Source organism: Sciurus vulgaris, assembly GCF_902686455.1.
Source record: "Sciurus vulgaris genome assembly, chromosome: 9".
Classification (NCBI taxonomy): Eukaryota; Metazoa; Chordata; class Mammalia; order Rodentia; family Sciuridae; genus Sciurus; species Sciurus vulgaris.
The window spans coordinates 77485855-77507830 of NC_136469.1; the positions used below are offsets into that span (position 1 = coordinate 77485855).

General features: G+C 33.2%; 1 protein-coding gene across 2 annotated transcripts in view; it reads right to left on the reverse strand.

The window, feature by feature from the left end:
* The window catches only part of COPS4 (COP9 signalosome subunit 4), a 32741-nt gene that overhangs the window by 4119 nt on the left and 6646 nt on the right, over positions 1 to 21976 (reverse strand). The window contains exons 2-9 of one of the 2 annotated variants that reach the window (XM_079153313.1): positions 19990 to 20069; positions 17765 to 17916; positions 17121 to 17224; positions 13390 to 13543; positions 13059 to 13209; positions 8322 to 8492; positions 3164 to 3279; positions 1526 to 1610 (exon numbers count right to left, since the gene is read on the reverse strand). In XM_079153313.1, coding sequence (XP_079009439.1) covers positions 1526 to 1610; positions 3164 to 3279; positions 8322 to 8492; positions 13059 to 13209; positions 13390 to 13543; positions 17121 to 17224; positions 17765 to 17916; positions 19990 to 20069 — 1013 coding nt within the window. The remainder of the gene's footprint in view (positions 1 to 1525; positions 1611 to 3163; positions 3280 to 8321; positions 8493 to 13058; positions 13210 to 13389; positions 13544 to 17120; positions 17225 to 17764; positions 17917 to 19989; positions 20070 to 21976) is intronic. The other variant, XM_079153314.1, reaches the window with a different exon arrangement.

Genomic DNA, 21976 nt, shown 5'->3' on the forward strand with positions numbered 1-21976 from the left:
GAAAACTAGAAAGAACCAGGAATAGCATTTTGGAAACTTTGTAGAACTTTGTTCAACAAGCAACAGGGAAGCCATTTGTTAGAGTGCAAACAAGAATGATTCAATCATTTGGGGTTTTAAAATTTTTCTTTTTTATGTTTGCAAGTTTAAAAGATCACAATAACTCTGGCCAGTAGAAAAAAAAAAGATCAGAAAGGAGCAATTGTAGATTTGAAGGGGGAAAAAGGCTATGTCTGAAGATCAGAAGAGGTTAGGATAGTAGGGTTCAGAATAGGTTGGCAGATGGTACAAAATGAAGAAAAGCACAAAGATTCCACATGTCAGTGGAAAAACTGACAGGTTTCTGGGCAATGAAGAAGAGGAGGATGTTAAGAACAATGAATGTTGGAGAAAGTGAACACTGCAGTTTTTGAATGGCTAAGAGTCTACAGGAAAGCATACAGGAAAGAGAGATAATGAATTCAGTTTTGGATATGAATTCATTCTAAATTGCCCATGAAGCAATCAAGTACAAACACCTTAATAGTGAACTAAGCCTCGGGCCTGGGAATCAGAGATAGACACGAAGGTAAATCTAACCATCCTCTACAAACAGATAGTAGCTGAATCAAAGGGACTAAATGAGATTACCTATGGAAACACAGTAGTGTTACATAGAAAAGGCCAAGGATTAAGCCATAAGTAACTCCAATATTTAAAGGTACCACAGAATCTAAAATGACTGCAAATACCTGGGAAAGCAGGAAAACGGGCTGAAGAAGAAAGAAGTCAAGGCAGCAGTAGTGATTGTAGTGAGGTGTTCAAAAAGGAAAGTGAGTAACACTATTCATTTTGTTGAAAGTCAAGATGAAGCCTCAAAGATAAAAGGCTCTTTCTTTAAATGGGAGTGACCTGAGTACATTTAAATATTAATGAAAAGTAAAGACAAATAAAAGGGTTTCACTGACTGGAAGGAAGTACAAAGCCAATGTACTCCCATGTGGCCAAGGAAGAGCTGTGAAATGGGAGTAACTAGAATGGAAGTAAAAGACAGACCAACGGAGAAAAAGGGAAAAGGTTATGGTCAGAGTGAGGTATTTCAAATTAAAATTTTACAAGTGGAACAGTTCTGGATACAGCAAAAACCAGGATGTAACGGATGTGGGAATAAAAAGCTGAAAAGATATCAGGCAATAACAAAATCAAAGGATCCACTTACCTGTTGGTTTCCATTAGTTTAATGAGTTGCTGAATAGGAAATGCAACTGGCATTTCCACATGCCCAATACATCTTATGAGGTCAGTAAATGATTGATAAGTATCTGAGTGAACTGATAAAATTCAAATTTCAATGTTTTCCTTAGTTTAGAAAATGCTGCATTAAGCAGATTCATGAATATAACTTTTTATTTAAAATTATTTCTCTTAGAAATAAGCTTATTCCAGTAATAAAATTCTGTCAAAATAAATTATTCAACATATTTTAATCATACATATGCAACATACAATGCCATTTCACACAACAGAAATACACAAAACTTCTTACTTTCAAAATGAACTATTCCATCAATCTGGTCAATAAATCCATTCATACGTCCTTCTGTTATCATTTGAGATGCTATCTTTTCTGCCTATTTAAAAAAAAAAAAACAAGTTCTCAAAACTTCACTTACCACATCTAAGTCATTCACATATAAGAGAATTAAAAACTTTTGGTTCATATATCTCTAAGCTTTACATATAAGTTCATCTGCCATCCTTTAGAAAAATACATCTTGTAAATGTGCCTATTTTCCTAATTCTTTCTGGGCATAACATTATTTTAAGTCAATTTGGATATGTTCTTGTGAGACTTTAAACAAGAATATAACCCTCTGATCAATTCTCTCCTCTGCTCAAAATGAAACTAAAAATTTTTCTTCCTCTGGGGAAACTAGTTTTTATTTCATTTCAATTTCCACAGTATTTATTATCCCAAAAACTCTTTAAGAAAGTTATATATTTTAAGAAAAAAATTGAAAGAAGGAATAAATGTCAAATTCAAAAGGGAATAAAAGGATTTAAAAGACAGTTAAAGGGGAGCAAAAGATCTTCCATCTAGCTCCTGAAGACATATTTAATGTCTACTATGTGTAAGCAGACTGCATTGTGGGTCATTTACTAATTCTGACTCTCTTCAAAAGCAATCATAAATCATTCCTAACAGACTATAACTAACATATATTGTTTAAAGTACATTCATTTCCCTTAGGGGTCAGCAGGGGATTATACCTCAAAATCTAAGAAGAAACCATCTTTTAAATGGTAACTTAAGTCTTGGTTCCCAAAAAGAAACTGTTAGAAAATTCTAAATTGAAATTTCACTACCAGTTAAAAGGGGAATTTGACTTATAACTATGTGACTTTTAAGGTTTGCAAGTAAGGTGAAAGTAAAGTTGTTTACTTTTAATACTATTTAAAATTAAAAGAATGTTTTATAAATGATAACTGAAACACCCTTTATATACTATTGGTACATTGTTGGAATTTTTATATGGTCAACCAACATCTAAAAGTGAAATAAAAATTTTTGTAAGTCTCAATAAATTAAAATTCCCTAGTAATTCAATCCTAAATATGAAATTAAATTTATATATGGTCAACGAATCCTTATGAAATTAAATTACTTAGGATAAATTCCTCCTATATATTTAAGATACATTTTTAAAATTAAACCAAGCACAGAAATTGCAACAGAATAGCCTTGGGTATTGCCATATCATTCTCTCAAAAAGATGAAATATTTAACCTTTCTGTTAATCTAGCACAGCAAAAAGAAGACATGAATGTATCAAAATCAATTTTAAATAAATCAGAAATCATTATGAAGCAGATATAACTAAACACTAAACAAAGATATCCTCATGAAATGGGTGTCATAACCTGGAAGTCAATAGCTTTCCATTCTAGGTAACTTTATCATAGAACACAATTTAAAAACCAAAAGTACTAAGGCAATTTCATTACAAAAGTATTTTAACATTTAAATAACTTATCTTCATTTACTTGAGGCTTTTTATGTGTTGTAGTTTTATTTTTGCTGTAGCAATTGACAATATTTGTCAATTATGTATTTTATTTTCTCATTACTTCAACAGTTCAGGGTCTTAACTTCCTTTTTTATGTATTAGAATCAAGAAAATACCTTAGCTGCAGGGATCTCTAAAAGAGCTCCAAGTTCTTCAAAGGTAATATTATTATATAATTTGCTTGCAGACAACAAATTGTGTTCAATAACAGCTCTGTCCAAGATGCTGGAACCTTAAATATAAATAAGAGTTAAATATTTGAAACTAGTTTTTTTGTTTTTTTTTTTTTAATGTTATTGGTTGTTTTATGCCTTTATTTGTTTATTTTTATGTGGTACTGAGGATCGAACCAAGTGCCTCATGCACACTAGGCAAGCACTCTACCACTGAGCTATAGCCCCAGCCTCGGAAAACTAGTTTTATACTTTAAAAAGATGCATCTTTTTTTTCTGAAAATTTCTAGGGATATAATAACTAGCCCTTTTACCAATTTTCTCCTCTGCTCAAAATCATTACCTTTATTTCTCTTATCAATATTTTAAAAATAACCAATATTCCTTATTTGATACAATCTGATTAACATACAATTTAATAAAAGTAAAACAGCATTTACAAAATTAGTGATTGCTAGGTACTTACTAAGTGAATGGATTTAACCATTTGGATTCAAAATTACAAAATAAAAAGGGCTGGGAATGTGGCTTAGTAGTGGAGTACCTCTGGGTTTTATCTCCAGTACTACAAATAAAAACAAACAAACAAAAATAGAAGTGTATCTGTGAATGGAAAATGAAACAAAAATGTTGTAGTTATTTTTAAATCTTATTTCTTAAAATTTGCTGTTATAACCAGGAAAATTATTATTGTGCTAATTTAGTAGCTCAGAAATAGGAACAGTAGAGGACTATGGGGTTGTAACTCAGTGGTAGAGCACTTGCCTAGCATGTATGAGACACTGGGTTTGATCCTCAGCACCACGTAAAAATAAATAAATAAAATAAAGGTATTGTGTCCATCTACAACTAAAAAAATATTTTAAAAAAAGAAATAGGAACAGTATTTTTGTAGAGGCAGAACTGAAATCTCGTAAAGGTGTAAGTTATAAAAATCTATCTACAACATCAATCATATTTATATATATCATCAATGAACAATTAAATTTTTAAAAATTGTGTCTAAAATAACATCAAAAAGGACAAAGTACTTAGGAACAAAAATATAAAAGTTATAGTTTATAAAACATTGTTGAAAGAAATTAAAAATAACTCAGTAAGTGGAAAAAGGCTAATATATAGTTAAGGTGGCAATACCAGACAAATTAATCTATAGGTTCAATGCAATCCCCCTATCAAAATCTTAGCTTGCTTCTTTGTAGAAATTGACAGGATGGTTCTAAAATTCATCTGGAAGGGCTGGGGCTGTAGTTCAGTGGCAGAGCACTTGCCTAGCATGTGAGGCTCCGGGTTCGATCCTTAGCACCACATAAAAATAAACATAAAATAAAGGCATTCTGTCCATCAACAACTACAAAAAAAAATTTTTTTTTTTTTTTTTAAATTAATCTGGAAATTGAAAGAACCCAGAAGGGACAAAGTAATCTTTAAAAATAACAAAGTTGAAGGGCCCATATTTCCCAATTTAAAAATTTACTACAAAAATACAGCAATAAGACATTGTAGTACTGTCATAAGAGTAGATATATTATTCAATGGAACAAAACTTGAGAGTCCAGAAATACACTCTCACATTTATGGTCAACTGGTGGTCAACAAGAGTACCAAGACAATTCAATGGAAGAAGTAGTAGTTTTTTCAACAAATGTTTTTGGGACCACTGGATATACACATGCAAAAGAACTGAGTTAGACCCCTACCTCACACCATATTAAAAAATTCATTCGAAATGAATCAAAGACCTAAATATAAGAGCTATAATCATGAAATTTTTAAGAAAATAAGAGTAAATCTTCATGACCTTGGATTACGCAATGGTTTCTTAGACATGATACCAAAAAAGGACAACAACAAAAGAAGAATACAGATAAATTGTACTTCATCAAAATTAAAAACTTTCATATTTCAAAAGATACCATCAAAAAAGTGAAGTGAGAAAAAAAGTGAAGAAGGCTAGAGGTATAGCCCTAGGTTCAATTCCTAGCACTGAAAAAAAAAAAGTAAAGAGACAATATACAGAATGAGAAAAAATATTTTTCAATCATTTATCTGGTAAGGCATTTGTATCGAGAATATCTAAAGTTTTCTTACAATTTAATAATAAAAGGGCACATAACCCAATTGAAAAATTGGTAAAGGATGTAAAAGATATTTCTCCAAAGAAGATACACAAATGGCCAATGAGCATAATGAAAAGATCTTCAACATTATTAGCTACCAAAGTAGAGCAAATCAAAATCACAATGAATAGACCACTTCACCAAGTAAGATGGATAAATCAAAAAGAAATATAATAACAAGTATGGATAAGACTGTGGTAAAATTGGAAACCTTACACTTCACCAAGTAAGATGGATAAATCAAAAAGAAATATAATAACAAATATGGATAAGACTGTGGTAAAATTGGAAACCTTACATCAGTTGGAAGGAATATAAAATGCAGCTACTGCTTTGGAAAAACACCTTGGCAGATCCTTAAAAGACTGCTTGTGGTGCACACCTGTAATCCCAGGGATTCAGGAGGCTGAAGCAGGAGGATCACAAGTTCAAAGCCAGACTCAGCAACCACAAGTCCCTAAGCAACTTAATTGAACCCTGTCTCAAAATAAAAAGTAAAATGGGATGGGGAAGTGGTTGAGTAGTTAAGCAACCCTAGATTCAATCCCAGGTACCAAAAAAAAAAAAAAAAAAATAGACTAACAAAGTTACCATAAGATCCAGTAATTCCATTTCTAGGTATATACTCAATGGAACTGAAAAAATATCACACAAAAACTTTCATGTGAAAGTTCATAGTAGCATTAATAGCCCTCAAAATAAAAACAACTTAAATGCTCATCAAATAAAAAGCAAATAAGTAAAATGGTACATCTCTGTAATAGAATATTCTTTGGTAATATAAAGGAATGAAGTACCAATGTGTGTTATGTCTGAACCTTGAAAACAAATTATGCTAAGTGAAAAAAGTCACCCACAGAAGACCATATATTATACAATTCCATTTATTTAAAATGTCCACATTAGATAAATCTATAGGACAGAAAATAGGTTAGGAATAATGTTGCACAATTCTGGTAATATTAAAAACCACCAAAAACAAAATAAAAATTGTTTTAAGATCAAAAGCTTAGAGCTGGGCATGGTGGTGCAAGCCTGTAATTAAAGCAACTCAGGAAGCTGAGGGAAGAGAACTATAAGTTTGAGTCCAGCCTCAACAACTGAGGGAGGCCCTGTCTCAAAATAAAAAACAAAAAGGGCTGGGGATATAGCTCGGTGAAATAATACACCTGGGTTCAACCCCCAGTACCAAAAAAAAAAAAAAAAAGATTGCAAGCTTAGCATCAGAATACCAGTAAACCAAAATGCCCAAGAAAGATAAAGAATAAGGTCTAACAAGAAAAAGGAGTAAGACACATATTTCCTCTGTATACAGTCCCATGTGAGAATCATTTCTTCCTCAGAGATACTAAGGGAATATTCTTCTTTTCTAAAAAGAATTATCTAATTAACTATATCTTAAAGTCAAAGTTATACCTGAAGCTCAACTATATCACATTCAGCAGCTTTTAAATATTTTGTCCAGCTTTTAACTGGTGTGTCAGACAACTTAAAAAATTCATATCTGCTCAGAATACACCAAAAAGGGGGGTGGGGAGAAGCTGGGCACTGTGGCTCAGGCCTGTAATCCTAGCAACTCAGGAGTCTGACAAGACGATTCCAAGTTCAAGGCCAGCCTCAGCAACTTAGTGAGGCCCTGAGCAACTTATTGAGACCCTGTCTCTAAAGAAAAAAATATTTTTTTCAAAAGGGCTGGGATTGTAGCTGTGGTAAAGTGTCTCTGGGTTAAATTCCCATTACCAAAAAAAGAAAAAAGAAAAGCAAGACTGGTTACAATCAAAACAATATATACACTGACAGTCTACAAATTTAAAGTTTTCTAGCAGCCAAGCAAAATAAGATCAGATTATTAATTCCCAATGTGTTTAAATAAGGTTAAAAACTAAGTGCTCAGAAGAATCAGAACTAATTCTAAAACCTTAAAGGAATTTTTTCCTGAAGACCTGGATAAAGTAAATTCTATGGAAAAAATATCTTATTTACATAGAAAAATGAGAATTAGCTTCTTAAAGTACAATTAAACAAAAGAAATTTAATAGGAAGTCAATACAATCCCTTCACTGATCTGGTCTAACACAGAACAGTAAGATTGGGTGAAGTGTGCATTCTTCAGCTTGTCACTACACTTTGTAGCTAAATCTAGTCAGCTTTACTGCTGACTCTTTATAGTTAATTTCTCTTTGATGCAAGATGACAGTGAATTCAAGGCAGCAAGCCTAACCAATGTGCATGCTTTTCTTGATATTTTCCATGTTTCTAATTGTCTACACCTATATTTTTTAGTATCATGTGTATTACCATTACAAGTTACTTTAAAAACCTCTGTATAAAAATGTACACAAAACAATTTGTTTTCAACAAGGAACAGTTTTCCGGGCCAGGTGATTTGACTGAAGAGATTCATCCGATTACTAGGAAATATGACACTAAGTTCTATTCTTATTGGCAACACTACACCTTGTGTAACCTTGGGCAAGCTACTGTGTCAAATTTTGCCCTAAAATAGAACTGGATAATTATAATCTGATGTTTAAGATTGAGTTATTTATCAACGGTTGAATTTTCCTTAAAAATAGGATTATCAGTATAGTGTATAATTTCTTTTGCTTTCACAAGTTTCCAAAACCTGCATTATTTCACAAAATGCTTTACAACAGGGGCTATTTAAAAATATATGTCGGGGCTGGGGTTGTGGTTCAGTGGTGGAGCACTTGCCTAGCATGTGTGAGGCACTGGGTTTGATTCTCAACACCACATGTAAATAAATGAATAAAATAAAGGTCTATCAATATCTAAAAAATATTTTTAAAAAATAGGTCAAGCCCATGTCTGTGTATCATATTCATCAGTCAATATAATATTCCTCTTTTTTAATCAGAAAGTGGTTATATAGAAATATTATAAAAAGGCAGCAAGATGCTTCTAATCTAACATACTTTCCACTAGTTTATACCTACATATGTGTAAGACATGATCATTACCATCAGCTGTAGTTGCTTTTTGGTGAGGCATCAGCATGGCAGCAAATTCTTGCAGTTGATTTCCTCTGATGATCCTATCTAGGTACATTTTCTCTAGGATCCCATATGCAGCAAGTTGCTGGCACCTTTCATCTTTAAAAAGAGTAGCCAACATTCGAGAACGCTGCTGTCCTAAGGGAAACATATGAGCATCAAATACTTTTACAATGTTTCTTCAGTGAAAAAAGATCACAATTTATGATCTAATTTTTGCCTATCAAAATATAGTCAATCCTCAATCAAAGTAGATATGGTATATAAACAAAATTTTTTAAAAAGTTCTCTAGGGTTCTCAATTTTTCAGAAAGTAAAGAGGTCTTAACACCAAAGTATTAGAGAATCAGAAGTATTCAAAAAAAAAATGAAGGAATTGAATTTTAATATATAAAATATATTTTATTTAATATATAGTTAAAATATATATGTAGTATGTACATATGTACTATATATAACATATAGTTAAATGTGTGTATATGTACATACAACATATGTATTTTGACTATATATTATATATACATTTATAAATATTATATGTTATTATATACATATATGTCAGAGTAGGAAAGACATTTCTAAGCCATACAACAAAACCTAGAAGCCAAAAAAGAAGGATTAATAAATTTATACAAAAATTAGGGACTAGGGTTATAGCTCAGTGGTAAGAATGCATGCGTGGGGCTGGGGTTGTGGCTCAGTGGTAAAGCACTTGCTTAGCATGTGTGAGGCACTGGCTCTCAGCACCACATTTAAATAAATAAAATAAAAAGGTCCACTGACAACCAAAAAAAATTTTTAAAAAGAATTTTAAAAAAGACGCATGCTTGGCACGCACAAGACAGACATATATATACATACACACAAACAAATTAAGCTTCTGGGAAACTTTTTTTAATTGGAAAAAAATTTCATAAACAGAGCCAAAAATTTTGAAAACAAATTTTTGTTAGTCACCTTTTATATATGAAAAGCTTTCACAATTCACCAAGGAAAGAATGAACAATTCAAAAAATGACCAATGAACATAAATACATAATTCACTCAAAAAGAAAAATACAGGTTTTTCAACAATGATTTTTTAAACACATAAAAAATGCTCAAGAACATTCATAACAAATGAAATATAAATTAAAACTAAAATCAGATATCATTTTTCATCTATCAGATTGGCAAGATCAAAAAACTTGGTAATACCTATGTGAGGAATCATGCACTCATGAACATTTTCTTTTTAGTATAAAATTAAAGGGCAATATATAATTTCTACCAAAAAGTTTAAAGTATGTTCCTTTAGACCTGGGAATTTAATCTAAACATGTACTTGCCCTGTGCATAATCATCACAACATTGTCTGTCATTGACTACATACTTTATGATGAAGCCAGAAAATAGAAATGTATGTATATATGTACTGGCACAAAGATCACTAAGCTATTTAGTCATATGAAAAAGTAAGTTGCAAAACTGTGTAACATGCTATTAACTGGGTATAAAAAGTACTTCTGTATTGCAAGAAATACAAGGAAGAAGTGATAATTCTTTAGAAAATCAAGCAATACCATGTTTATGTACTACTATTTTTAGCAACAAAAAGTAAGTAAGATTACTGCTTCATAAAGAACAAAATGTGTAGCCTGAATTTGTCATCGGGCTGTCAAATGAATATGGTCCAAGACTGAAGATTTCGGAAGGATTTAGAAAAGCCATGGTTTCCCCTACCTCTCCAAGTACTGGGGATAGAAACCAGGGTTTCCTACATGCAAGGCAAAATCTCTACTGCTGAGCTGTATCCTCATCCCTAAAATTATCATCCCTTCTTCTCTCTTTTTGTACCAGGGATTAAACCGAGGGATGCTTAACCACTGAGTTACATTCCCGGTCCTTTTTTTACTTTTCATTTCAAGACAGGGTCTCACTAAGTTGCTGAGGCTGGCCTCGGACTTGTGATCGTCCTGCCTCAGCCTCCCAAGACACTGGGATAACAGGCATGTGTCACTGCCCCTGGCTAGCATTCCTTCTTAATGTTCTTCTTAATGTCCTAAAGTCCTTTGTACTTGAGTGATTTACCTGCTATAATTGAGTAAAAAGTTTACTCATTGTATTTACTGAAGAAAGGGATGAAGCCGGGTGCAGTGGTACACACCTGTAATCCCAGTTGCTTGGGAATCTGAGGCAGGAGGACCACCAGTTCAAAGCCAGCCTCAGCAACTTAGGAAGACCCTAAGCAACTCAGTGAGATCCTATCTCTAAATAATATACAAAAAAGGGGGCTGGGAATGTGGCTCAGTGGTAAAGTGCCCCTGGGTTCAATTCCTGGTACAAAAAGTGTAAAACTGAAAGCCACATATAAAACATGCATATTAAATTTTTAAAGTTAACAACCCATGTTATTGCTGTTTCTGACTATTTAAACATTTAAATTTAACATTTACATTTAAATTTGCCATATTTATAAAGATCTTTTTCAATTTCTTTCTTTAGTGTAATGCAGTTTTCATTGTACAGGTCTTTCACCTCTTTTATTAGATTGAGTCCTAGGTTTCTGTTTGTTTTGTTTTTGTGGTTATTGTGTATTGTGAATGGGGTAGTATTTCTAATTTCTCTTTCGGTGGACTCATCACTAATGTATAGAAATGCATTTGATTTATGAATATTGATTTTATATCCTGCTACTTTACTGAATTCATTTATTAGTTCTAGAAGTTTTCTGGTGGAATTTTCTGAACCTTCTAAATATAGAATCATGTCATCAGCAAATAGTGATAGTTTGAGTTCTTCTTTTCCTATTTGTATCCCCTTAATTTCTTTCGTCTGTCTAATTGTTCCGGCTAGTTCCAAGGATGATGTTGAACAAAAGCAGAGAAAGAAGGCATCCTTGTCTTGTTCCAGTTTTCAGAGAGAATGCTTTCAAGTTTTCTCCATTTAAAATGATGTTGGCCTTGTGTTTAGCAGGTATAGTTTTTACAATGTTAAGACTTAGAAGATCGAAAGACCTTCCATGCTCCTGGATAGGCAGAATTAATATTGTCAAAATGGCCATAATACCAAAAGCATTATACAGATTTAATACAATTCCTAATAAAATCCCAATGACATTCTTCATAGAAATAGAAAAATCAATCATGAAATTCATTTGGAAAAATAAGAGACCCAGAATAGCAAAGCAATCCTTAGCAAGAAGAGTGAAGCAGGAGGCATCACAGTACTGGACCTTAAACTATACTATAGAGCCACAGTAACAAAAACAGCATGGTACTGGCACCAAAATAGACATGTAGACCAATGGTACAGAATAGAAGACACAGAGACAAACCCACATAAATACAATTATCTCATACTAGATAAAGGTGCCAAAAATATACATTGGAGAAAATATAGCCTATTTGACAAATGGTGCTGGGAAAACTGGAAATCCACATGTAACAAAATGAAATTAAACCACTATCTCTCACCCTGCACAAAACTCAACTCAAAGTGGATCAAAGATTCAGGGACTAGAACAGACACACTGCACCTAATACAAGCAAAAGTAGGCCCAAATCTTCACCATGTTGGCTTAGGACCTGACTTCCTCAACAAGATTCCTAAAGCACAAGAAGTAAAATCAATCAATAAATGGGCTGAATTCAAACTAAAAAGCTTCTTTTCAGCAAAGGAAACAATCAATAATGTGATGACAGAGCCTACAGAATGGGAGAAAATCTTTGCCACACGCACCTCAGATACAGCACTAATCTCCAGGATATACAAAGAACTCAAAAACCTCAGCTCAAAAAAACAAATAACCCAGTCAATAAATGGGCTAAGGAACTGAACAGACACTAACAGAAGAAATATAATCAATCAACGAACATATGAAAAAAATGTTCATCATCTCTAGCAATTAGAAAAATGCAAATTAAAACTACAGTGAGATTACATCTCACTCCAGTCCAAACCGCAATTTTCAAGAATACAAGTAACAATAAATGAGGATGTGGGGGAAAAGGTATACTCATACATTGCTAGTGGGACGGCAAACTGGTGCAACCACTCTGGAAAGCAGTATGAAGCTTCCTCAGAAAACTTGGAATGGAACCACCATTTGACCCAGCTATTCCACTCCTCAGTTTATACCCAAAGGGCTTAAAATCAGCATACTATAGTGACACAGCCACATCAATGTTTATAGCAACTTAATTCACAATAGCTAAACTATGGAACCAACCTAGGTGCCCTTCAACAGATCAATGGATAATGAAAATGTGGTTTATATACACAATGGAATTTTACTCAGCCTTAAAGAAGAAAGAAATTATGGCATTTGCTGTAAATGGATGGAGCTGGAGAATATGCTAAGTGAAATAAGCCAATCCCAAAAAACCAAAGGCTGAATGTTTTCTCTGATAAGCAGATGCTGATCCATACTGGGGAAGTTGGGGGCCGGAAGGGAAGAATGAAGGAACTTTGGATTGGGCAGAGGGGAGTGAGGGGAAAGGAGAGGGTATGGGGCTGGGAAGCATGGTGGAATGTGATGGACATTATTACCCTATATACATGTATGATTAAACTACCGGTGTGACTATGCATCATGTACAGCCAGAGGAATGAGAAGTTGTGCTCCATTTGTGTACAATGTATCAAAATGCATTCTAGTGTCATGTAAAACTAATAAGAATTTTAAAAATTTAAAAATTAAAATTAAAAAAATTGTGTGTTTACCTGCTGATGCTAAGATGGTACAGTGCAAAGCATGTTTTAAGGCCTCTAGTCTTTCACTTTCATGGACTATTGTCTTGTAAGAAAGCTCATTGTATCTCTGTGCAGCTTCAATGAATTTTCTTCTATAATCAAGAACACGTGCATAGCATACCTATAGAGAGGAAAAATGTTCCAATTAGGGGCAAAATTAAAAAGCAAAAGCAATAAAGAATGACACACATACACAAAAAGAATTTCTAAAATATAAAAGCACTTATCAGATGATCTGGAATATCTCAGTATGGTATGATTCTCTAATACAAAATTAATTCCAAATTAGTTTATCTGTTACCTTATAATGTATCTGTAACTGTTCATTAGTTGATTCATTCTGAAGCAATGATGCCCGATTTATGTAAGCCTCAGCCTGGACAGGATCATCATCCTCCAGATAGAGCCTAGCAATCTTCAGGTAAGTCTCCAGTTTATAATCTACATTGTACTGTCTAGAACATATCAGAAAAATACAGAATGACTCAATATTTTGTAAAGAAATTTTTTAAGAATAATAAAAAACATTATTTTTCCATATATATATATATATATATATATATATATACTGTTAATATAAGGAAATCAAACTTTTTATGCTTTATATTAAGAGAAAACCTAAAAATGTTTTATTTTGTCATCATTGATCACATTATATTTCAGCTGCTTATAATTCTTAGCTAATCTCATAAACCAAAGATCTTTAAAGAACAACTGCCAATTCTGGGGCATATCATATACCTAGTGGTCTACACTTGGCATAACTTTCCTAGAGAACAATTTTTGGCAATAAGCTCTCCAACCTTTAATCCTTTAAATTATATATGCCCTTAACCCACTATATTTTACCTCCAGAAAATAAATCCTAAGAAGATAATCAAACCCACATATTTATGTACAAGGATATTCATTTGTACAGTTATTTATAAATACCTGTAATTGAAAAGAAATGGAAATCACCTATTATAGTATTTATGGTACTCAAGTTGTAGTACATAAAAAGGTAGAATACTTTTATAATGTAAATACAGTTATAATAGTTACTCTGTGATTATAGTCACCATATGCTTTTTGCTAAATGACAGTATGTAAAACACCATTAAAGTGTATGTGTGTGTGTATATATATATACACACATACATACATACATACACACACATATCAAAACAATAACAGCAATTATGGTGGCTGGTAAGATTATAGGTAGTTTTCATTTTCTTCTTTATCCTACTGGTCACATTTTATGCAGAGAATGTATAACTGAAGACCTCACATACTTCAAAATTCACAAAATTCAAGATTAATCCTGATGGAAAATTTATTCTTTCTATGGACCAGTAAAAGTGCTTATATACTATGTGACAAGAATAGAGTTTATAATTCATTTGGTTTCAGTTTTGAAATTAATTACTTTTTTGATTTTTACGTGGAGGGAGGAAGGGGTAGAATGTGAGAGGAGGAATTTATATAAATTCAAATTTTTGTTTAAGCCATTTATTATTATTATTTTGTACAATCTTTCCCTTCACAACTCAAATTTATATGAATTGCTATACACAGCACACACTTGTTTGAATTTTCCGATTTTCTGCCAAGTGTATCTATTATATCTATTACTTTCAAAATCAGAATGAATGGTTTTTAAAGAAAAAAAATTCCAAGCTGGGTGCGGTGTTGCACACCTGTAATTCCAGCAACTTAGGAGGCTGAGACGGGGCAAATTTGACACCAGCCTCAGCAACTTAGCAAGACTGTCTCAAAATAAAAAATAACAAGGCTCAGTGGCTCAGTGGTTAAGTGCCCCTGGGTTAAATCTTTAGTACCAAAGAAAAGAAAAACGTTTTCATTTATCCAGTTTACATTCTTGTCTCTTAATTTCACAATTCCTATCCCCATCCACAGTTACAGCTGATGACTCTGATTTTGACTTCACTAAGAAAACTGAAGCAAAGAGTACTTGCAGAAACTCCACTACATCAATAACAATTGCATCCATCTACTCTGTGTCCCCAGCTGTTACTGTCATCACTGGAAGGCAATTTTGCCACCAGGGAACATGTGGCAATGTCTACAGACACTTTGTCACTAGAGATAGTAGTGCCATTGGCATCTAGGGAATAGAGGGCCAGATGCTTCAAAACATTTTTCAGCACACAGGACAGCCTCCACAATGAAGGATTATCCAATCTAAAATGCCAATAGTGCTGAGTTAGAGAAACACTGCCATTGATGAACTATCTATGCCCCCATGTGAACCCATTCCTCTATTAGATTCCCTTTCCCTCTTGGCTATTTCTGTAAGAACCTTTCCCCAACTCCTCAATATCAAATTTTTTACTTTCTACTGGATCATACAAGAAAAAAATTACCTCTTAGCCTAACTTGCACTATTATCTTCTACCCTACTTCTTTGCTTCTTTTTTGAAAACTACCACAGAGTAGCCCTACTCTCTCTCTAATTCTTCTTTTCCATTCTCTCTTTGTGTGAGGGGGGCAGGGTAGAGTGGGGATTTAACTCAGGGGCACTCTACCACTGAGCTACACCCCTGGCCCTTTTTAATTTTTTTCTTTTTTTTTAATTTGGAGACAGGGTCTTGCTAAGTTGCCAAGGCTGGCTCTTACCTCAAACTGTACATCTCGAGTTCTACCATTCTCTCTTAAACAATTTCAGGCTTTCACTTTTGTCAAGGTCACCAGTGGTTTCCACATTACTAATGCCAATGGCTAACCCTCACTCCTCAACACCATATCTGAATACTTGCTCCTTCTTGATACAGATTCCTCATTTGGCTTCTAAGACAGCACACTCCACATTCCTCTTTTCTTCTTATCCCGATGGTCAATCCTCATTTACTACTTCTTCCCTGACCCTGATCTCTTACTGTTGGAGAGCACCAGGCCTCAGTACTCAGTCCTTTTCTCTTTTTACATTCCCTCTCATAGGGATTTCATCCAATCTAAAGGTTATAAAATCCATCTATACATCAATTACTACCAAATGTATACCTCTAGCCCATATCTCTCTTCTAAATTCTAAACTAATATATTCAACTCCATACTAGATATTTCCATTTAGCTATCACATGTCCAATATGTAACTCTCCATCTTTTCATAAACCTATTCTTCCCCACTCAGAAGATGGCAACTCCATCTTTCCAAATACTCAGGTCAAAAATCAAGGCTGATTTTGACTCTGTTTTGCACATTCCACATCCAAGTCACCAGGAAATTCACATTCTACCTTAAAAACACATCCAGAATCCAACATTTCTTAGAATTCCATCTCATCTGTAGTAGTACATAATCCTCTTAACTAATATTTTTACTTTGATCACTGCTTGCCTACAATTTATTTCTCAACTCAATAGCCAGAGTGATTCTTTAAAATATAAGTAGGACTTGAGACTCTTCTGTTTAAAATCTTCTAATGGTTCCCCCACCTTTCACTTAGAGCCAATGCTTTACAATGGTCTATAAGATCCCACATAATCTAGTCACCAGTACTCTCTGATCTCATCCCCTATCCCTCTACCCTTTGTTTACTAAACTCTACCCACACAGGCTTCCTTGCTTTTCTTTTTTTTTCTTTTTTTTTTTTTTTTTTGCGGTGCTGGGAATCGAACCCAAGGCAAGCACTCTACCAACTGAGCTATCTCCCCAGCCCTCCTTGCTCTTCTTAAGAAAATACTTCAAGCAATCTCCCACGCTTAGGGTCTTTATATTAACCACCACTTCCAAGAGTAGATGGTGATTCATTTCCCTCAGATTGCTCATAGACACTCTTTTATCTCCTTCAAGTCTTTGAGAAAGTGACATCAGAATCAACACACTATCTCAATCACCTATTTAATGATACATACAACCTGCCCCCACTTAGTCCCCTTACTTTTCATTTTTCCATAGCATTTATCACATCCTAACATACTACAAAAATTATTTATTAAATTGTCTGTTTTCTGCACTAGAATATAAGAAAAAGTATAAGCAAACAATTGTATATATATTCTTCCAATATCCACTATTTACTATACTTTTGTCCTGTTTCCAAAGGAATTCCCACCAACACTTGGGCTGCATTTCTCCAGTCTTCTTCTTTCTCATATATAGATGCAAGATGCTGTCTTATGGAAGCAACCTGGAACAGTAGGTACATACGTTAAATTATTTTAGCTGACATTAGTAACTAATCAAACAGATGATAAGTTACTGTGACAATGCTGTCATTCAACATATTAAGATGACAAGTAAAGGGTAAATACCACCCAAAATTTTCAATGAATTTTGCATTCACAGAATATCAAATAGTGAGCTAAAATAACACACTTCTGCAACTAAATTAAGGCGATATTTTAATTTAAATGTTAAACTTTGCTCTTATGTTACTACATACATGATGCTAGAATTTTCCTGCTTTGGGTCTAATAAGTTTATGGATTTTAAAAATTATCTAAAGAGCAATATTTGGTTCATAAAATCAAATATTAATACATGAGCAAATATCAGCTAGAGTTACAACATCCTAATATTTTTTTGATTTTGCATTATGAAATGTTTGGCACACTGTTTTGTCAAAAATGAAAACAAATGATTACCTCCTTTAAGAATTTAGTAACACCAAATTTTAAAAGCAATTTCTGCTATCTCAAGTTCAAACACCACTGCTATAGATTTTTACCTGCTCCTCAAATGAAATGACTCTAGGCTGGATCTTTTCCAAGGTGAAATGATAGATTTCTTTGGCTGTGCTATCAGGCAGGTTAGGGAGATGTGTGCAGAAATCAGTCAGCAACTGTCTTGAGATTACAAGACTGACATTCTCATTTACCACTTGTTTTAAAAAATAAGAGATAAAAAAAAAAAGAGTAATTTATAAATTTTCATTAAGTAATCAATCTTTCCTTAAAATTAATACTAAAACAAATATATGTTAGGGCAGCCTTCAATGCATCATTCAGGGATCTCCATACCCTTATATTATACAATCAGTTTTCCTTATGCTGAATTACTTGATTATAAAATGACTATACCCAAACAGTAAAAATATCATGACTATTCAAAGAAACAGATATGGTTGAAAGAAGTTTTGTTTGGTGATTGAGAATTTTATTCTCTTCCTTTTTCTTATTTTTCTACAACACAAAGGCACAGAAACACCCATATTTTTAATGGATGTACTTACAGTACATGTAGCTTAAAAACGTTAAAGAAAACATAATAATTTTCATGAAATTTAAATAAAGCAAGTATTGCAGTAAACAAGTAAACTTGTATTTTCCAAATAAAAACAACAAATAAGAACTTTAGTCAGCATTAGATGTATCAACATCATAAATACTTATGAGATTAAAGTCACACTGCTTCTACCATTCCCAATTATATAACCTCAGAAACTCCTCTGTGCTTCTGTTTTCTCATCTGCAAGATGAGGACAATATCATCTACCTACTTCATGAAGCTTAAATTCAATAATATACAAAAAGCACTTTGATACCTGGCACACTATACTTAACAAATGTTAATTACTATTAATATTATTATTATTATATTTTTGCTTTGTGGTACTGAGGGTTGAACCCAGGGCCAGGCCCATGCTAGGCAAGGGTTCTACTATTGAGTTACATCCCCAGACCTATTATATTTTTTAAATGCATCATGCTTTTGAACCACTGCTTAAATAATCCAAATCTTATACCAGCAGTTACTGTGAAAATAAATGATGATTCACAAGTGTTCAGATGATATAAATGATTTTAACAGTAGCCTATTTTTCTTGGGGGAATCAATTTATTCAAAGTTTATATAAAGATTAAAGTTTACAAAAAGCATTATTCTTTTACAACTATCATGCAGTGTTCTCAATAAAGTCACTCCAAACAGTTTTCTGAAATCATTGCCAGTATTTCTCACATTGCAGGCTCTGATTTTTTGAGGCAGTAACTTACAGGACTTATAATTATTTAGCTTACAAGATATTAACTGGAATTCAATATTAGGTAATACTGGATGTGACTTAAAACAGTTTCAGTACAACTGCCACTAGGCATTTATAACAGAAATTGCTACACAAATTAGTATGACTCAGGGAAATATAAGTATATGAGTACTGAAAGTCAGAAAACCTAGTTTCTTGTCTGGGCTCTACTGTCCTCAGGAACAAAAAAATATCACTTAATCCTGAGATTCATTTTACAATATACACAGCATATCTATACCTATACTGTCTAGTCACAGTGTTATTAAAAGGACTGTATGTGATGGACAAAGTAAGTGAAAACATACTGTGAACTATAAAGTACCATCAAGTACTATTAATATTGTTAAGTCATAAATTCCAGCCTCAGTTTTGAGTAATTTTCAAGATAACTCTATATATTTGAAGTTTGGGAATAGGGAAAAGTATCTCAAAGAATGGAAATTTCTAGTTTCTAATTCAAAAGGACATTCCTAACATTAATAAATAACATCTAACACACAAGACTTACTGCTTGCTAGGTACTATTCTAAGCACTTTATTATGTTTATTAACTTCTTTAATCTCCCAACAATTCTACAAGGATAAGCATCACACACTCATTTTTGAGGAAAAGGAAGCACAAAAAAGCTAAATAACTTATTCAAGATCATAAAATAGCACACCAGAATTTTAAACCAAACCATTCTCTTTACATTATGTTATACTGTCTTTCATCAGGTACTATATCAAAAACTACACAAACCTTCAATGAGATTGTAATTCAGAATAAGATTCACTGAACAATAAACAAGTTGTAAACAACTTCAATTTTAGAATCAATATCAATGCATATTTAATATGGATACTTTGATATAAACAAGGTTTGAAAAAGTTTTAAAGTACTAGCTCAAAAATACAAGGCAAAATTGAATTTCCATTCCACTTACTTGCTTCCACAAAAGCTTTCAGAGCTTCTAGTTGTTCTGCACCAGTTAGCTGAATGGCTTTTTCCAGAATCTGACGATACCTAAAGTAATATCAAATAAAAATAATATCCACAGGTTACTATGTTTTCTAATACAAACTTTGAGATATAGTTATTCATTTCTAATGCTAACTTTCATGTGTGTTTATTCATTTCTATTTATACTGATTGTTTAATGGTGATCTAATTTGTGACATTCTTTGTAGTATGTCAGGTTTTTTTTTAATTTCCAGCTCAACACAATAAATACTAAATCTATAATTCTGAGATGTCACTTCTAGATTTTAGTACAATATATCAGACTTTGAAAGTTTTTAAGTCCATCAAAAGACTAAATCTAGGGGTTAGGGAGATAGCTCAGTTGGTAGAGTGCTTGCCTTGTAAGCACAAGGCCCTGGGTTCGATCCCCAGCACCCAAAAAAAAAAAAAAAAGACTAAATCTATAATTCTATGTTATTAACTCTAAGGGACTATCTTTTCTTGAAAGTTTTAGTTTTGAATTCAAACTAGAAAGTCAGTTTCAATTTTCTTAAAAGATAAACTAGCTGGGCATGATGCCACATGCCTATTATCCCAGTCATTCAGGAGGATCACAAGTTTGAAGTTAGCCTGGGCAATTCAGTAAGACCCTATCTCAAAATCTTAAAATAGGGCTGGGGTTATGGTTCAGGGGTAGAGCGCTCACCTAGCATGTGTGAGGCACTGGGTTTGAGTCTCAGTCCCACATACAAATAAATGAATAAAATAAAGGTCTATTGATACCTAAAAAAATATTTAAAAAAAAATCTTGGGCTGGGGAGATAGCTCAGTTGGTGAAGTGCTTGCCTTACAAGCACAGGGCCCTGGGTTCGATCCCCAGCACCGCAAAAAAAAAAAAAAAAAAAAAAAAATCTTAAAATAAATATAAAAAAGGGACAAGGATGTAGCTCAGTGGTAGAGGATTGAGGCCCTTGGTTTGATCACAATATCAAAAAGAAAAAGATAAGCTATATTTTCCTTCAACTGTGTATGACACAGATATATCATTTGAAATCATCCAGAACCTTTCTCTCTTGTGGACCTAATGAATTTGGATCACCAACAATAGGATATTATTGTCCAGACTAAACTAATGTTTAGTTAAAGAACTAAACATTAGAATTTGAATATTTCTTGAGGACATAATGACAAAGGACTACAATCCCAGCTATTAGAAGACTGAGGCTGGAAGATTGTAATTGTCCAGGCCAGAATGGACAATTTAGTAAGACCATCTCCAAATTTAACAAATTAACAAGGGCTGCTGATAGATACACACATACAAATACAGCACTTACAAATTGAAATTTTTCATATATCACTAGGCATAGTGGTGCAAACCTATAATCCCAGCAATCCTCAGGAGACTGAGGCAGGAGAGTCACAAATTTGAGGCCAACCTTAGCGACTTAGTAACATGTTGTCTCAAGATAAAAATTAAAAAGGGTTGGGGATATAGTAACCTAGGAGTAGAGCACTCCCTACTACCAAATGTTTAAATGTTCAATCCCTACTACCAAATGTTTATCAAGCATCTATTATGTATATGAAACAAAGTCTAATACACATTGATTCCTGGTTTCTTGGCACTTGAAAGAAATTTTGAGGTAAACAAAAACAAACATTAAAATGTACCACAGTCATTATTTAGCATTAAAATGAGTGCTAACTGGATATTAATGATAGTTCTTCCACTTGATGAGTATATGATTGCACTAACCTTCCCTCAAAAAACATCAAAAAGGGCTAGGGCTGGGGCTGGGGAGATAGCTCAGTTGGTAGAGCATTTGCCTCACAAGCACAAGGCCCTGGGTTCAATCCCCAGTACCGCAAAAAAAAAAAAAAAAAAAAAAAACTAACAACATAAAAAGTTGAAAGCAGTGGCACATGCCTAGAATCTCAGTGACTCAGGAGGCTGAGGTAAGAGGATT